Genomic DNA, 15,284 nt, shown 5'->3' on the forward strand with positions numbered 1-15,284 from the left:
CACATGCAACACATACTCACATGTATACATACAAAAAATCAAAATGAAAATATTTTTAAAAGAATTAATAAATAAATAAATGGAAAGATTCTTACTTCTGGGCGGGAGGAAATACTGGTGACTGTACACTGTCTTGTCTGTGACTAGACCCTCGGTGACGTTCAGCAGGGACAGGCTTTTCTGGATTAGGAGAGGATCTCACATTAGTATTAAAGTGAAATATCAGTCCCCATCCCCAAATCCAGCCACTCAGCTGTGGAGGACCCCCTTTAGCCAGATGTCTTCCCAATACCCTGTCTTCTAAGGAGTTCTCAGTCTGTGTACTTGTGACTCTCTTGGTGTGTGTGTGTGCTCTTAGAACCATAGCTCCCTCTTGGCAGTGTTACCACGCTGGTACCTCTGTGTTCCTCCTTCAGCAGTGTCCATGAAGACAGAACCCTTTTGGGTACCGGACTGTAAGTGTCTGAGCACAGGTGGGTGCCAGGCGATGCACAGGCTTGACAGCCCTCTGCACAGCTCATTCTCTGCTTTCTCTGTGTAACCGCCCTTCAAGTGTTACCACACCTTCGTGTGTCTTGCTTAGTCATGAGATGTAGTATAAGTAACTTATTGCTGATGAGAGGTAAAAATCTCAGGATTTAAGAATGATCTACTTGTGAAAAATTAATTGAATCAAAGTCCAGGTTGCTCTTGAATGTTGACATTGCTTGGATCTCAGCATGCTCTTGAGGGAGGGTAGGAAATAGACATAACCACAGAGCTTAAGAAATCTCTGTTGAAGCCCATAGGGAACTTTCCTACTGCGACGTTTAAAGCAAAAAGCTACAGGGAACTTCAAAAGAACAGAAGCAGTGACTTCCATGCTAAAAGTGGTCAGCCCGAGTGCACTGACATTCAGCCAGCCATGAACTCTAGAGCTATTTCAGATGTGTGGCAGGTTACTTTGAACCGCCATGCTAACTCTGTGCTCATTTCTTTAAAACTCTGAAATTCCCAAAGGAGCACAATGCCCACACTAGTTTCCGGCAGTCTTAAGCTTTGACCACACTGTATGTATTGCTTCTAGACACTGTTAGCCAGAGCCTTGCCATCTTGTAAAAGCTTCCTCCATTTGGTAGAGCTGTGATGGTTCCCATAATTACAGTAACTTGGTTTCTAGAACTGTTGGGTCTCTCAAGCTGTCCAAATATCTAGAAATGAGCTCAAACTGGACTAGAGGTTTTCTGGCTGTTAGATAAAAGCCAGCATTCCTCAGGAACTTGTGAAACTAGTTCCTATCTGTGAAAAGGAGCATTTCCCTTACCTCTGGCAGAAGGGACACATGGCTACTGGTCGTGCCTATCAGAATACCAAAGTCCATGTGCTACAAGCCACAAAAATATACAAAGTAGAATTTCGGCTGATTACGACAAAGCTAATACCTGGAAGAAGCCAAGGGCCTTCCAGAAGTCAAGCTGAGGCTCAAGGAGCCTTGGTGATATTTGGCTTTTGATTATCAGCTGTTTTCTGCTATGAGTTTCTTGTGTGCTATTGTAGCTTTTCCATCATTTATTGGGCACCATTTCCCCTCTGCTAAAGGAATATTTAGATAACCTTCTGTGCTGACAGCTATGTACAGCCGGAACCCCAGTTCAAGCCTCCCTGTAATTATTGTTATTGGCAGCATCTGGCCAGGTCCATCCCCAGATGGAGGAAAGTACCTTATCAGAGACACCTCTGTACTCTCTAAGAACAGACTTAAGTGTCCAGACAACCTGTTTGAGAAGGCCTGGCAGATGTGCCAATTAAGCTTAACTTTCTCCTTTCCCAAATCTTACCTCTAGTTCCAGATCTCCCTTTAACTATCACCAGAGGCATCTAGCTGTACACAGTTTGCCTAGCGACTGAACTACAAACAGTTCCCCCACCCTGCAGAAAAACGGCAGATAGCTTAGACAGAAAGGAGCCACAGGAAAAAAGAAGGCAGTTTTATTTTCTCCCATTGACCTAGCAGTTTATAGACTCTTAACATTTTCTACCAATCACGTTTAAGACTATAGTGGAGCACATAAGATCCCTCTTCTTAGATATTACCCAAATTTAGCCTTTAGTTAATTCATTTCCCCATTAGTCACTTCCCTTTTGGGTTGCAAATAATAATTAACAATTACTGCCCCTCCATGTGATTCTTATCACCCCTCCATTTAACCCTGGAATCCTGGTTTTGCACTGCCAAGGGATTACTCCTTGTAAGTGTATATATATACTGGGACTCCCTGGGCACAGGAGGATGGCGAAGAAGATTTGAAAGAATAAATGACTGGACTAAGAGCTCTGTGTGCTGAGATTCTATTTCCCAAAAAGAGTTCTCGTCATTCATAGTTCTCTCTCCTGAGCCCCTGGGATGTATAATATTAAGGTTGGACCCTCTAATATTATACAAGATCCATGCTGGCCTCTGGGCTCCCCAGTATCGCAAGGACCTGTTACACATTTCAAAGACATGCTAGCTTCAGGCATTCCCTCCCCACAGCCGCTCGTCCCTCTTATGACCTGATTATCCTCACTAATTGCTCGCTTACTCTATCTAGCTGTACTCTGTTCTCATCTCTTGTTATCTCAGTATCTTCGCTATTCTCTCTTGCTTCCCTAGTCCTGGCTATGTTCAGTCTACTGCTCTCTGCTCTAGACTCTTCCAGATGCCTGTGGCTGTTTTCTCTCATATCTACAATAAAAAACCTTAACCACATCACAGATCGGTCACATCAGCAGTTTCTTTTCCTGCACCCACTCACATATAAGAACTCAAGTAGATTGTTTCTCTGGATTCCTGTCTTCCTGCCCCAGGCCATACCACCACCACCACCAACAACAACCCCAGTCATGAGAGATGTCTATCAGTCATCTGACTCTTTAACTCACTGGTCATCCCAGCAATGGACAAATACCAGCTGAAAAAGGAAACTTTTCAACCTGTGTCCCAGCTTGTAAGCAGAAATGATTCTTACAGAGTTTACCTCACTCAAAACAAAGCCCTGCATGGTCTCAAGTCACTAGTTTCCTTGTCTGTCTGTCTTTCTCACTCGTCTTTACATTCCTGAAGTCTCCTCCCCAGGGCAGAGATGGCTGCTCCCTCCATTTGAGTTTAAATGGCCACTGCCTCTGCTTTTAGAAGGAGTCCAAAGGAAGCCGGCAGCCCACCCAACCTGGTTTTGGAGACTCTCAAAGCCTTTAAGTTTACACAGAGGCTCCAGTCACTTAGGACTGTCTGCTCTGCTCCTGCTTATCAGGCTGGAGAGCCTGGAAGGACGCGCAGGGCATGCGTGGGATATCCAGGAACAGAAAACTTCAAAGGGGAGGTAGAGAACCACAGGACAGCCAAGGAGGGCATGGGGGACAGAAACAGCCTGCGGGAAGAAAGAAGGGGGAAAAATGGGGGAGAAACCTAATGGTGCGATAAAAGGGGAGATGAGAGCAGCGGTGTGTGCTCAGAAAAAAGCCACTGTTCCCTGAGTAGGGACACCAGCGTGCTCTGTGAAAGGACACACGCTGTGATGAAGCACAGGATGCCTTCATGTGTGGAGTTGGATGGGTGCAGGACTTCAATCTCTGTGCTCTAAGTGTCGACATCATGAATGAGTCATCTTTTCTCTTTCCTGTCCCCATTCAAGCTTTTCAAATACAAACTTTTTAAATGAGGTGATTATTAAAAAGCATGTTGTCCAAGTGAGTTCCAGGAAAGGTGCAAAGCTGCACAGAGAAACCCTGTCTCGAAAAACCAAAAAAAAAAAAAAAGCATGTTGTTTTGAGAGATGGTGAAGCAAAGGGTATTTGAAGTTATACTAAGACTAGGGGCATTTGAACTCTGAGAACTTTACAACAGAACTTGTTTAAACAGGGTTTTAAAACTTCGTGACCTCATCTAAGCTGTTCTGAGACATGTAGGTGGCTCTAGGGTCATACATAGTACCACCATATTGCTTTCTAGCTGGCTGTGGCCGTCTGCAGTAAACAAGTGGCAGGCAGGCTGTAGCCTCCTCCACAGACCCTGCCTGCTACACTCAGGCTCCAGAGCTAACTTTGCTATTCACTACTTCAGTGCAAAATACTAATCATTCAGAAGAGTTGGCTCCATATTAACAATTGGCTCCTAAATAATGAAAGAAATTCAGAGTTAAGGATTTATATGCAAACCATTAATAGAAAAATTACTTTTGGAGTACATTCTCAATCTTCAGAATAAACACATTTACCTTCACAAATGCTTGATGCGTTCTGTGGAGAGGCAACTGGAGTCTATGTTAAGGGAAAAAAAGACAAAGACATTCAGCCCAGCAGAACATGGAGATCAAAGTCAGAGCAATATTAAATATGCTGGTAGAGATTTGATGTAGCTACTCCAAATCATGCCAACAAAGCGAAAGCAGTTTTCATTCATTGAAAACTGGATGAGTGTGTCTCGTGGAAGAAGCGGTGCATTTCATTGTGGGGACATGACTAATCTGTCAACAGTGTTGATGGACACCATGACCCTCAGCAGCTGCCAGGCAGCAGTGCTTGTGTGGTGGGCATCGGGCATCTGGCTTTGGTCTCATGGTCCCACCTTCTATGAATCCTAAGCAATAGTCACTGTCAGGTTCTAGAGTCAGCTCAGGTCCAGCTGGGCCGAGTTGCATCATGGGCTTGCCTAGGGTCGCCGAATTCTGATCAGAAGCTGAATCTGGTCTGTGACTGTTTATCTGATCCATAGTGGTCTGCTGTTTGCTCTGGGGTCAGCAGTGATGGAGGCATGGATGACTGCACACCTCCTGTTATCTGCTGCACACAGTCAGGAAGGCTAACAGGACCCAGCAAGGACCACCTCATCAGGGAAGCACCTTCCCAGCTCCCTGAGATTCGAAGTTGCTCTGGGTTGTCTGGGCAGCAGCTTCAACTGCTAAGCCTGCTGTGTTGAGCACAGCTGGATGCATTGTTGACCTTAAGTAAGTGACTAACAACCAAGACTGAAGGAAATGTGAAGCACTTTCAAGTGCAGAATCCACTTACTGTCTTCAGTGGTGTGGCTGTTTTCTTCCTGGGGAATAAGAGATTAGCCTTGTTAGACACAAGCATGACAAAGCAGAACTACGGTAACCTTCTTAGACCTAAACCATGAAAGTGAAAACAGTGGGTAGGAAGACTGAGCTTGAAGGACAGATAGGGATGGATGGAGGATTTAATTGTGATGATCCTCCCAACAGATGGAGAAGGGTTAACCCTCTTAGTCAGCACTCTATTGTTCTATTGTTTTGTGAAGAGACACCATGACCAAGGCAATTCTTATAAAAAATAGCATTTAATTGAGGGCTTGCTTACAGTTTCAGAGGTTCAGTCTGTAATCGGCATGGCAGGGAGTGTGGTAGCATGCAGGCAGGTTCTGGAGCAGTAGCTGAGAGCTGCATCCTGATCCATAGGGAGAGAGAGAGAGAGAGAGAGAGAGGAAGAAGGAGGAGGAGGAGGAAAGTTGGAGGAAGAAGAAGAAAGGAAGAGGAGGAGGAGGAGGAGGAGGAGGGAGAGGAGAGGACTGAAACTCTTGAGAACAAGTGTGGGCTTAAGAAAGAGAAGAAGAAAGAGAAGACTCAACAAGGGGGAAGCCTGACTATGGCCTGTGTGGCCTCAGCTTTGGAAACCGCAACTTCCTCAAAAAAGGCCACCCATCAGTCCTACCACTCCTCAAATAACGTGAAGTACTGCCACAACATCAATAGATAGCCTATCTCGGGCCATTATTATTCAAACATGCCACATGATGAGCTGTTATCGGCCATTCTAAATTCAAACCGCTTCTTACTGTTAATAAGTTGCAAGAGTCATCTTAGAACAACTCTTTTCAGTCTCGGTGCATTGGTGACCTTGGGCCCTTCTTTTGGTGGAAAGGCAGCTGCACGCTCTAGCTTCCTCAGTGTGAACTGAGGAGTGAGGTAAAGGCAGAGCCCTTCCCACACCCCTGGCACTCTATGGGTACTGCCTGGAGCCCAAGTAGAGGTAAACAAATAAGAATAAAAAACCAATCAAGCAGGTGAGGAGGCAACCATCACCTTCCTGTATCCACCTCTGCTCCACTTCCAGGCAGCTGTTCTCTGATGTCTGTCTTCCAAGAGACCCACAGCCCCACTAGTTCAAAACCTTTGTGATCTACGGTCCCAAATGTCTGCACCTATGCCAACATTCCCATTTATCTTGGCTTCCTTAGAGCTTGGACTCACTGTGGCTAAGGCTTTCTGCTTCTTGCTGGCATCTATTTTTAATTCTTTTCCCTGTCCTTGATTCAGCTCTCCACTCTCTTCTCCCTTCCTCCCACTGCTCCCTCTCATGCTTTGTGGGACAGCTGAAGCATAGAGCAGAGTACTAATAATAATCCAGTGTCTGTAAGAAGTCTGTCTGGAACGAGGTTAAGCTCCTCATAGACGACTTCAACCATGCAAAGGACCTTCCCAAGTGTGTTTTATACAGAGTGAAACCCTGCCTCAAACAAAACTGAAAACCCAGAAGAAGCCGTGTGTGGTTGCATGGGCTTTTAATTCCAGCATGTGGGAGGCAGGGGCCGGCAGCCAGCCTGACCTACATAGCACGTTCCAGGCCAGCCAGGACTACACAGTGAGACCCCATCTCCATTGTTTTTCTGTTATTGTCACATTTTAGAGATCAGGAAACAGGTTCAGAAAGACTCAGTAACTGCTCAAAGAGAAAGCAAGAGAGGGGTGCGGTCTGGTTAACAACCCACCAAATTCAGGCTGGTTTGGGTTCCACTGGGGTAGAATTAAGATTGTAACAGTGCAGTCCAGTTTCACACATATGTAAGTGTGCTTAAAAAATTTTATTTTATTAAAATTTGTGTGTGTGTGTGTGTGTGTGTGTGTGTATGGTGTATGTGTGAGTGTGTGTATGTGTGGTGTGTGTGTGGTGTGTGTGTATATATGGTGTATGTGTGTGTGTGTGTGTGTGTGTGTGTGTGTGTGTGTGTGTAGATAGGTGCCATGTAGGTCAGATTTGCCAGATCCCCTGGAGCTGGAGTCACAGGTGGTTGTAAGCCTCCTGGCATGCGATCTGGGGATCAGACTCAGGTCCTCTGGAAGAGTGTCGCCTGCTCTTAACCACTGAGCCAACTTCCCAGCTCATAAGTGTACTTTTGTAAGGACCTATTGAGCCTACATAATTGTGTGGGGTATATGGTGGTTTGAATAAGACGATCTTCATAGACATATATTTGAATATTTGGTTCTCAGTAGGTAGAACTTTTGGGGAAGGAGTGGCCCTGTTAGAGAAGGTGTGTCACTGGGGGCAGGCTTTGAGGTCTCAAAAGACTTGTGCTGCCAGGTAGAGGTGGCACGTGCCCTTACTCCCAGCACTAAGGAGGTAGAGGCAGGTGGCTCTCTGAGTTCGAGGCCAGCCTGGTCTATAGAGCAGGTTCCAGAACAGCCAGGGTTTCACAGAGAAACCCTGTCTCAAACCTACCTCCTTCTTCCCCACAAAAACAACAGCAACAACAACACCATAAAGCACCTTGTGCTATTCCCAGTCTCTCTCTCCTCTCTACCTCATGGTTGTGGATCAAGACATAAGTTCTCAGTTATTCCGTTGCTCTGCCATCATGGTCTCCAACCCTGAAACTAGGCCCGCATCAAATACTTTCTTTTATAAGCTGCCTTCGTCAGTGTCCTATGACAGCAACAGAAAAGTAACTAATATGGTGGTGTCATAACACTCGCCCTGCAGTTTCCAAAGCCAGCTTAAATCCCATAAGCATTGTCCCACAAACCATGTTCAGATGTGTGAGCACCCTAATGCATGCTCTAATGCCAGGGACACTTTTAATGGCCATGTACTACTTGCAAATGAAATCAGGGAGCAAAGAGTAAAGGTTGAACCTGACTGGAGATCTCAGCACTATCAGGTGCTGAAAGCTGGGGTGCCCTGCAAACCACCGCGAGCCAACGAACTCATATTTTAGCTAAAACTGACTGTATGTGAGGCAGGACCCCTCATCTCCAACTATCGTGGCAGCTCCTCTGCCCCGTCATGAAGGCTGGCATCAACGGAGAACTAACAGGAGTCCCCGGGGCAGCAGGACCCCACCATCCCACACGCCCAGATCTCTCTCATACAACCACTCTCCTCAATCAGTACTCACCCAGCTCGCGGCAGTGGCGATGGTGCAGCAGGCAACGGTGACTTGGAGTCCCAGACCCCACTGTTCCGACCTGCGCAGAACGTACACGAGTCAGTCATTGTGCCCTGCCTTCAGGAATGGCTGTACTAGTGAGGCTGGGATTCCTGAGACACACGTGCCTTGTGTGACTTTAAGTGAAGGGCATAGACCGAGTGACACTGATTCTGGGGGGCCAAATGTCTGGGCCCAGACGATGAGAGATTTGAGATGCCAGTATAGGGGGAGGGGATAATACAGTAGTTGAAGCACTGGCCACCCAAGAGTTCAGACCAGAGTTCAGACCCCCAGAGCCCATGTAAATGCCAGGTGGGTGTGGCTGCTTGCTTGTAATGCCAGTCTTGGAAAGTAGAGCTGGGAAACACAGAGAAATCTAGGAGTGAGACTAACCATATTGATGACTCTAAGTTTGATTGAGAGACCCTGCCTCAAGGAGTAAAGGTGGAGAGTGATGGAGGGTGATTTCCAATATCAGTCTCAGGCCCCCACATGCACCCACACATCTGTGTCTACACAACGCAAACATATACACAAACGAGAAAAGAAAATAATGCCAACATACAACTCTCACACAGGCTGTAGGTTAGAATGTCACTCTAACGCTTCTGGAAGACCTGCTCCTCAGACTCATGGGCAAGTTCAAGGATCGTGGTTCTGAGAGCCCAGTGAAAACACACAAAAAGTTCCTTTGGGAGGGAGCCAAGAAATACCACTTGCCCGGAGTATGCTGTACAGGTATGCTCAACAAAGGTGTCTAGAGACACATGGGCTCAGCCCACGCCTCCTGGTGCCCACGGCCCTCTCAGTTCATGTGTCTCACGCTTCAGCACAGTGTCTGCTCCTCGTGCACACCAGAGAATGTCTACCACTCACAGCCAAGGCAGGGCAAGTGCGGGGCCACTCCCCACATCACATCTTCTGAACCCACAGAAGGGACCCAGCGACCTGGACATATATTCACGCCCTCCCTGCCTGCCTGGCTGAAAACAGAGCCAGAGAGTCACGAAGGAAGCACTGGGAGAGGCGATAGATTCCCCACACGGGGACTGCTTGGACACTACTGCTCAGTAAGACAGAAGGTTCATGATGAGAGTTTGTGATGGGTCAAACGGAATTGAATAAACATTGTGTGTTCCCTCAGGAACTTGTGAAATCCACCCCCCACCCCACCCCCCAGCCCCATCCTCCAAAAGGAGTCGGCTCCCTTGACTCTCCATTAACATATGCCTGCGGCAGCTGTCAGCCTATGCTGCCCCCTGGAGGCTCCCTCAGTATCACAAGTACCAGTTGTACATTTCAAAGTCCACACTAGCATCCAGGCCCTTCCCTCCCTCCGCTACTCATCCTCCTTATAACCCACCCGGTTTGTTCACCCCACATCCTCTCTACCTCCAGCTATTCTCTGTCTTGCTATCATCTTGCTCTCTCGCTCTTCTCACTAGTCGCTCCCCTGCTGCGCTCTAGTCTCTATTGCCATCTCCACTATCCTCTCCCGCTGCCCCTGCTTCCCTGGTCCTGGTCCTGGCCGTGGCCAGTTTGCTATGGACTCTTCCAGGTGCCTTTGGATATTTACTCATAATAAAACTCTTCCCCCAATAGTGGAGCGGTCATGTCCGCAGTTTTATGACTGTGCTCCCTCACATACAGTGAGCTGTACCTGTGACATGAAAATAAAGAGAAATGTCATCTGACCATGGTGTGTTCGTCCCACTGTGATCATCTGACGGCTGAGTAAAATTGAACGTTAAGGTTGACACTGTGCAGATAGGCTAGCCACCCATATTCAGAGAGAAGAATTCAGGGCAGAGGAGGCAACCATGTCTGAAAAAATAGGAAGCAGATAAAAGGTCTAAGTCAGACCCCACCCCCACCCCAACCTTTGTTAGACCTACTGCCTGGTTTTTCTACTGAGTTATTCTTTCCTCCATGTCCCCAACCAGCACACTGACACCTCCCTTTTCTTTCCTCTCCATAAATAACTTTTAGCCGGCAGACAGGAGGGCCTTCCAGCTGCAGTCTGGGGAAGCAAAGCATGGTGCTGGTGCAAACCCATGTTCTTAGGACAGTGACATGGTTCAACAGATAAAAGTGCTTGTCGCCAAGCCTGAGGAGCTAAGTTCAATCCCCAGAACCCACATGGTGAGGGAACTGACTTTACAAAGTTGTCCTGGGACCTCCTCGTGTGTACCAAGGAAAACATGCCCTGTCCCCTGACAAATACATTTAAAAAAAAAATCACTGTGGTTTTGCATTAGGAAGATAGCACTGTACTTATTTCTCTGTCATCAAACTGGCTGGGTGACCTCTTAGAAACACTGTCTCAGGTGCTCTGTGAAATGGGACACTCCCCATCTTATCAAATTTACTTTTCATGGTCAGACAACAGGATAAATCTGACATTAAGAATCAGCCAGACACAGCCAGAATCTGGGAAAGGAGCAAAAATTTGAGATGGCTAAAAACTTTATAGTGAGGGAAAAGAGCCAGATGTTCAGAAGCCAGATGCACAGGGCCACCTAGTGAGTGATTCTGTCTATGTGAAATGTCAGCAAAAGCAGGTTTACAGCAGCGGATGCAGACATACGGTTGCCTGGAGCTGGAAGTGGGGATGGCACTGACTATAAAAATGGACATAACTGGGCTGGAGAGATGCCTCAGAGGTTAAGAGCACTGACTGCTCTTCCAGAGATCCTGAGTTCAATTCCCAGCAACCACATGGTGGCTCACAACCATCCGTAATGAGATCTGGTGCCCTCTTCTGTCCTGCAGGGGTACATGCAGGTAGAACACTGTGTGCATAATAAATAAATAAATCTTTAAAAAAAAAAAAAGAAAAGAAAAGAAAATACTTAAAAAAAATGGACATAACTGATCCTGGGGGCTGGGTGGGCATGGCCATTTTCTAAAAGTGAGATGGGGCAGCGATTACATAATGTGTTACCATAAATGTCATGGTTCATAGAAATCACTGACTTTATACTAAGATGGGTGAGTGTTATATGTAATACTCAGATCATAACTCATAAAGGATTAGGAAACAGGATTGTCATCAGTGTCTTGTGATGAATACCCCAGTGTCTCTGGGTGCTGGCAGAGTGCTAGGGACTGCAAATGTGCCACCTGCCCCTCACTAACACCAAGTAGAACCGACGGAGGCTCAGAGAGGGCAAGAGGCATGGCCACGTGAGCTGTGGACCCAGACAGGCTCTTCTCTCTAGCCAGGAGTCTGTATTGTTCTTTGGAGGCTTGCTGTGCAGTCAGAGTCACTGTTGCCTCTCTCGAAAAGAGGGCTAGGGATTTTCTGTGACTGTGAAGGGAGAGTGGAGACAGACCCCTCTACTCACCAGCTAGGCCCTTCTGCTCTCCCAGAGTACAGCCAGACCAAGGAGCACATCAGTGGGATGACCCCAAAACAGTGGTGTGCCAGGCACCCACATTCCTTTCTGAATGTGCCCAGTTCTCAGTTGGGACACTCTAAGGGACAAGTGTGGTAGATGATGTACCAAAAGCATAAAAGTAGGAGGGAAAATCAGCATTGGTCTCTATCTCTGTCTTGAGCAGAAATTCAGAAGTGTTCATTTTAAAGGTGCAGGTTGGGTGCCAACTGCTGCTTACTTTCTCAGCTAGGAAATTCATTTCCAGGTCCTCAGTGTGTCCTGCTTCTGTGTTTTTTCCCCAGCACTCTACTTCAGCTTCGTTTGTTCTGTTAACTCCACCCCACCCCACGTCAGCCACGAAAGCCCCACAGCTCCATCCCTTTGCAAGCATTCTTGGAGACTGCTGTTCTCTGCTATTACTAGACGGTGTAGCATCCCATACTCTGAAGCATGCACACAAAGATTCCATCCAGCAATTCTGCAACAATTTGGGCTACATTAGTGTAAAATTCAGTTTGCACATTTATGGGGATTTGTAAATTTCAAGTTTTTTTGGGGGGGAGTTGGGGTAGGGGGACAGAATTGTAAATGATACCAACTTAGAGAAAGCTCAGAAATACAGATTCTATCTATCCTTTCCTGATAAAAGCTACAGACCAACCAGACATTTCACTCTCTCCACATTCTCACTGGGAGACAAGTCCCTATGGACTGAGCTGCTTGGTTTCTTTAAACTGGTGGTTCTCACCCGGCTAGGAGTTGATCTCAACTCAGAGATCGTTGGCACCATGTGGGGATATTTTTGCCCATCACATTTAGGGGGGATGATTTGGAATCCAGTGGGCAGAGGTAAGGGCAATTCCAGGAAGCCTGTGGGCATCGATGAGACTAAGACTTTGTTCCCTGTTATCAGGAAACTTGGGGATATAGGTGATTGTTCACGTATGATCTTAGTTGTGTATCTCTCTTGGAATAGATTCAAAACCAAAGCAACCATACATATACTTTACCTATGACATTCCCTGGAGGTGACATTGGCTTTGAGCTGTTTGGCTTGGTTGATCTATTCACCATGGGAGCTGAAATACACAAATATGCACACATGGAGTGATTACAGGCATTTTCCACTGAGGAAAGTTCTTGTAGAGAGAAAGATAAGTGGTCAATCCAGAGAATCTGCAAAGATTCCATGACCCCTATTAGTCACATAAACCATCCACAGAAATCTTCTCGTGGGGAAGCTCTGGATTGCATAGATTGGTGATTAAAGGAGTAAAATAAGACAATCTGCTAAAGTACACGTGGATCAGAATGTCACCCCCCGCCGGAGGCTTGGGAGACAAAAGAGAGTTGGGCTTTGTTTTGTTTTAATCAAAAGTATATTAAAGCTATACACGGCGGTGCCAAATCAATCACTCCTTCCCTTCCATATACAAATTCTCTTGGATTTTGAGATGGTTTGGGGGAGAAGAGAGGGGACATGTAGTATTGTTTTGTGTGATGGGTGGCTTGGTCTTAAAGCTATTGCTCGTGCTTGGGGAGTATAGGAAAACATTGTTATTAAACAACAAACAAACAAAGACCCCAGGAAAGTTGAGGACAATTCTCTCTGGTTCAGTTTATTAGATGGGAAGTATCACCTGCCCAGGACTATATTTTCCAAAGTCACTATTTCCAGAGGGTGCTGTTTCCACGTCTGATCTGAGACATGTGTTGGTGATAGCATTTCTTATCCCTGGCAGGATTTACAGACAAAGCATCCCATAGGCCTGAGATAGATGGAACTAAAGAGCCAGGATGAGAGTACATGGGCTCTCACTTTATCATCCCTCCACAGACTTGCTCGCAGTACACTGTTTCTCAGTCCACCCTGCGGCTTGCAATCCTATGAGCGTTAGGTTTTGAGAACCATTCTGCATGGAGGCAGCTGAAGGTAATAGCTCCAGAGCTTTTGTAACCCGAGTCTAAAACCATCAACAAGGAAGGAGGAGAAAGGCTCTGAACCAGATGCTCCCCTAGCCAAAGGGGTTGTGGCTACAGAGTAGAAGCCCTGTCAATTCCGCTCCTCAGCACTTTCTGCTGAACAGCTTGGTGCAGGCTAACTGCTAGAAGCTTTCAGGCACTCCAAACTCCAAATGCTTACCTTTCTCAGTAGGCGGCGGGCTGCTTTCTCTGGGATGGATATAGTTTTCATCATTATCCTCCACAGGGACCACATAATCAGCCTAAAAGAATCAGAAGTGTATGAAGAGAATGCTCGCTGTAAGTTCATGGTTAACTGTGGGAGAAAGAGATTTTTGTTTTTGTGAAAGCTTTAATGGACTATAATTCACATACTAGAAAATTTCACGAGGTGAAGTTTAAAATGGGGTGCCTTTTGGCATTTAATTATCCGTTGGATCTACAGGGGCTTGTCTACTAGGCTCTGTCCCATGAATGCTAAGTCCATGGCTACTGAAGCCTCTTAAGTAAAATGTATAATACCAGTTGTATTTTCAGTGATGAAACATCGGGGCAGATGCAACTTATGGAAGGAAGAGTTTATTTGGGCTTAGGGTTCCAGAGGGACAAGCATCCCTGATGGTGGGGAGGCACAATAGCGAACAGAAGGCATGGTAGCAGGATGTTGAGAGCTCCCATCTTTAATCACAAGTGTGAACCAGAGCCTTCACTGGATGTGGGGTGAGATTATATAAACTCAAAAGCCCATCCCAGTGACATACTTCTTCCAGCAAGGCCACACCTCCTGAACCTCCCCAAACAGTGCCACCAGCTGGGGATCAAGTATTCAAATGCCTGAGACTATGGGGGCCATTCTCATTCAAACTACTACATCAATATTCAGCCAATTTTGGGTACTTTGATTTCCAGGCTTCTAAAATACTTAATATGACTTTAGATAGGTCTTATAGTTTGGATCTATATTCCTTTGATGGCTACTGCTTAGGTACTTACTATCCATATACATATCTTTTACTATTAATATTATTTCCTGTGGGCTCCGCCCCCGACTGTGAGTGGCTGCCGCCTTGCTTGCTGACCTTGACCAGATGTCCTCCCTATTCAGATTCCCTGCCAGTTTCCTTCTCATCTAATGATCACCAGAGAGATCACCGGAGGTTCTTTGTTCCTGTATCCTGCATTTGGTGTAAACAATTTAGATGCATTTGGTGTAAACAACTTAGATGCAAGAATGTAGAACATTGGGTAGCAAACTTCTGCCCTCTGGGGATCCTCCATTGTGCTGTAAGCCTGTATTTGAGGTTTCCTCCCTCTTTTAATAAACGGCATTTGGCATTTGGCATTCAGCCGTGGCGAATGACTTGCTGTCTCTTGTCTCTTTTCTTTCTTTTTTTTTATTATTTTATTTTATTTTACAATACTATTCAGTTCTACATAACAGCCACAGATTTCCTTGCTCTCCCCCTTTTGTCTCTTATTTTCTAATCCGCAGCCCCTGGCTCGGACATGGTGAATGGGTATTGGTAACGCGGGCGTTACAGCAACAATTTCCCACTTTTCATTGGTTTATTTACGTTCTATTGTTATGGTATATTAGTTCCTTGTATGGCCTACATATAAGTCCATTATAAGATGCATGGCTTGTGGTTTTTTTTTGAGTCTCACTATGTGCATAGACTAGCACTGCACTGAAGTCCTCCGCTTCAGATTCCCGGGGTGGGGATTGCAGGCATGTGTAACAGGCCTTCCTCATGCTTTCT

General features: G+C 46.1%; 1 protein-coding gene across 1 annotated transcript in view; it reads right to left on the bottom strand.

Moving 5' to 3' along the window:
* Blnk (B cell linker) overlaps positions 1–15,284 on the bottom strand; it is a 72,396-nt gene that overhangs the window by 14,214 nt on the left and 42,898 nt on the right. The window contains exons 7-12 of the mRNA XM_028889403.2: positions 13,706–13,787; positions 12,573–12,641; positions 8,150–8,219; positions 5,026–5,053; positions 4,233–4,275; positions 96–180 (exon numbers count right to left, since the gene is read on the bottom strand). Coding sequence (XP_028745236.1) covers positions 96–180; positions 4,233–4,275; positions 5,026–5,053; positions 8,150–8,219; positions 12,573–12,641; positions 13,706–13,787 — 377 coding nt within the window. The remainder of the gene's footprint in view (positions 1–95; positions 181–4,232; positions 4,276–5,025; positions 5,054–8,149; positions 8,220–12,572; positions 12,642–13,705; positions 13,788–15,284) is intronic.

The sequence above is a fragment of the Peromyscus leucopus genome, chromosome 1 (assembly GCF_004664715.2).
Source record: "Peromyscus leucopus breed LL Stock chromosome 1, UCI_PerLeu_2.1, whole genome shotgun sequence".
Lineage (NCBI taxonomy): Eukaryota > Metazoa > Chordata > Mammalia > Rodentia > Cricetidae > Peromyscus > Peromyscus leucopus.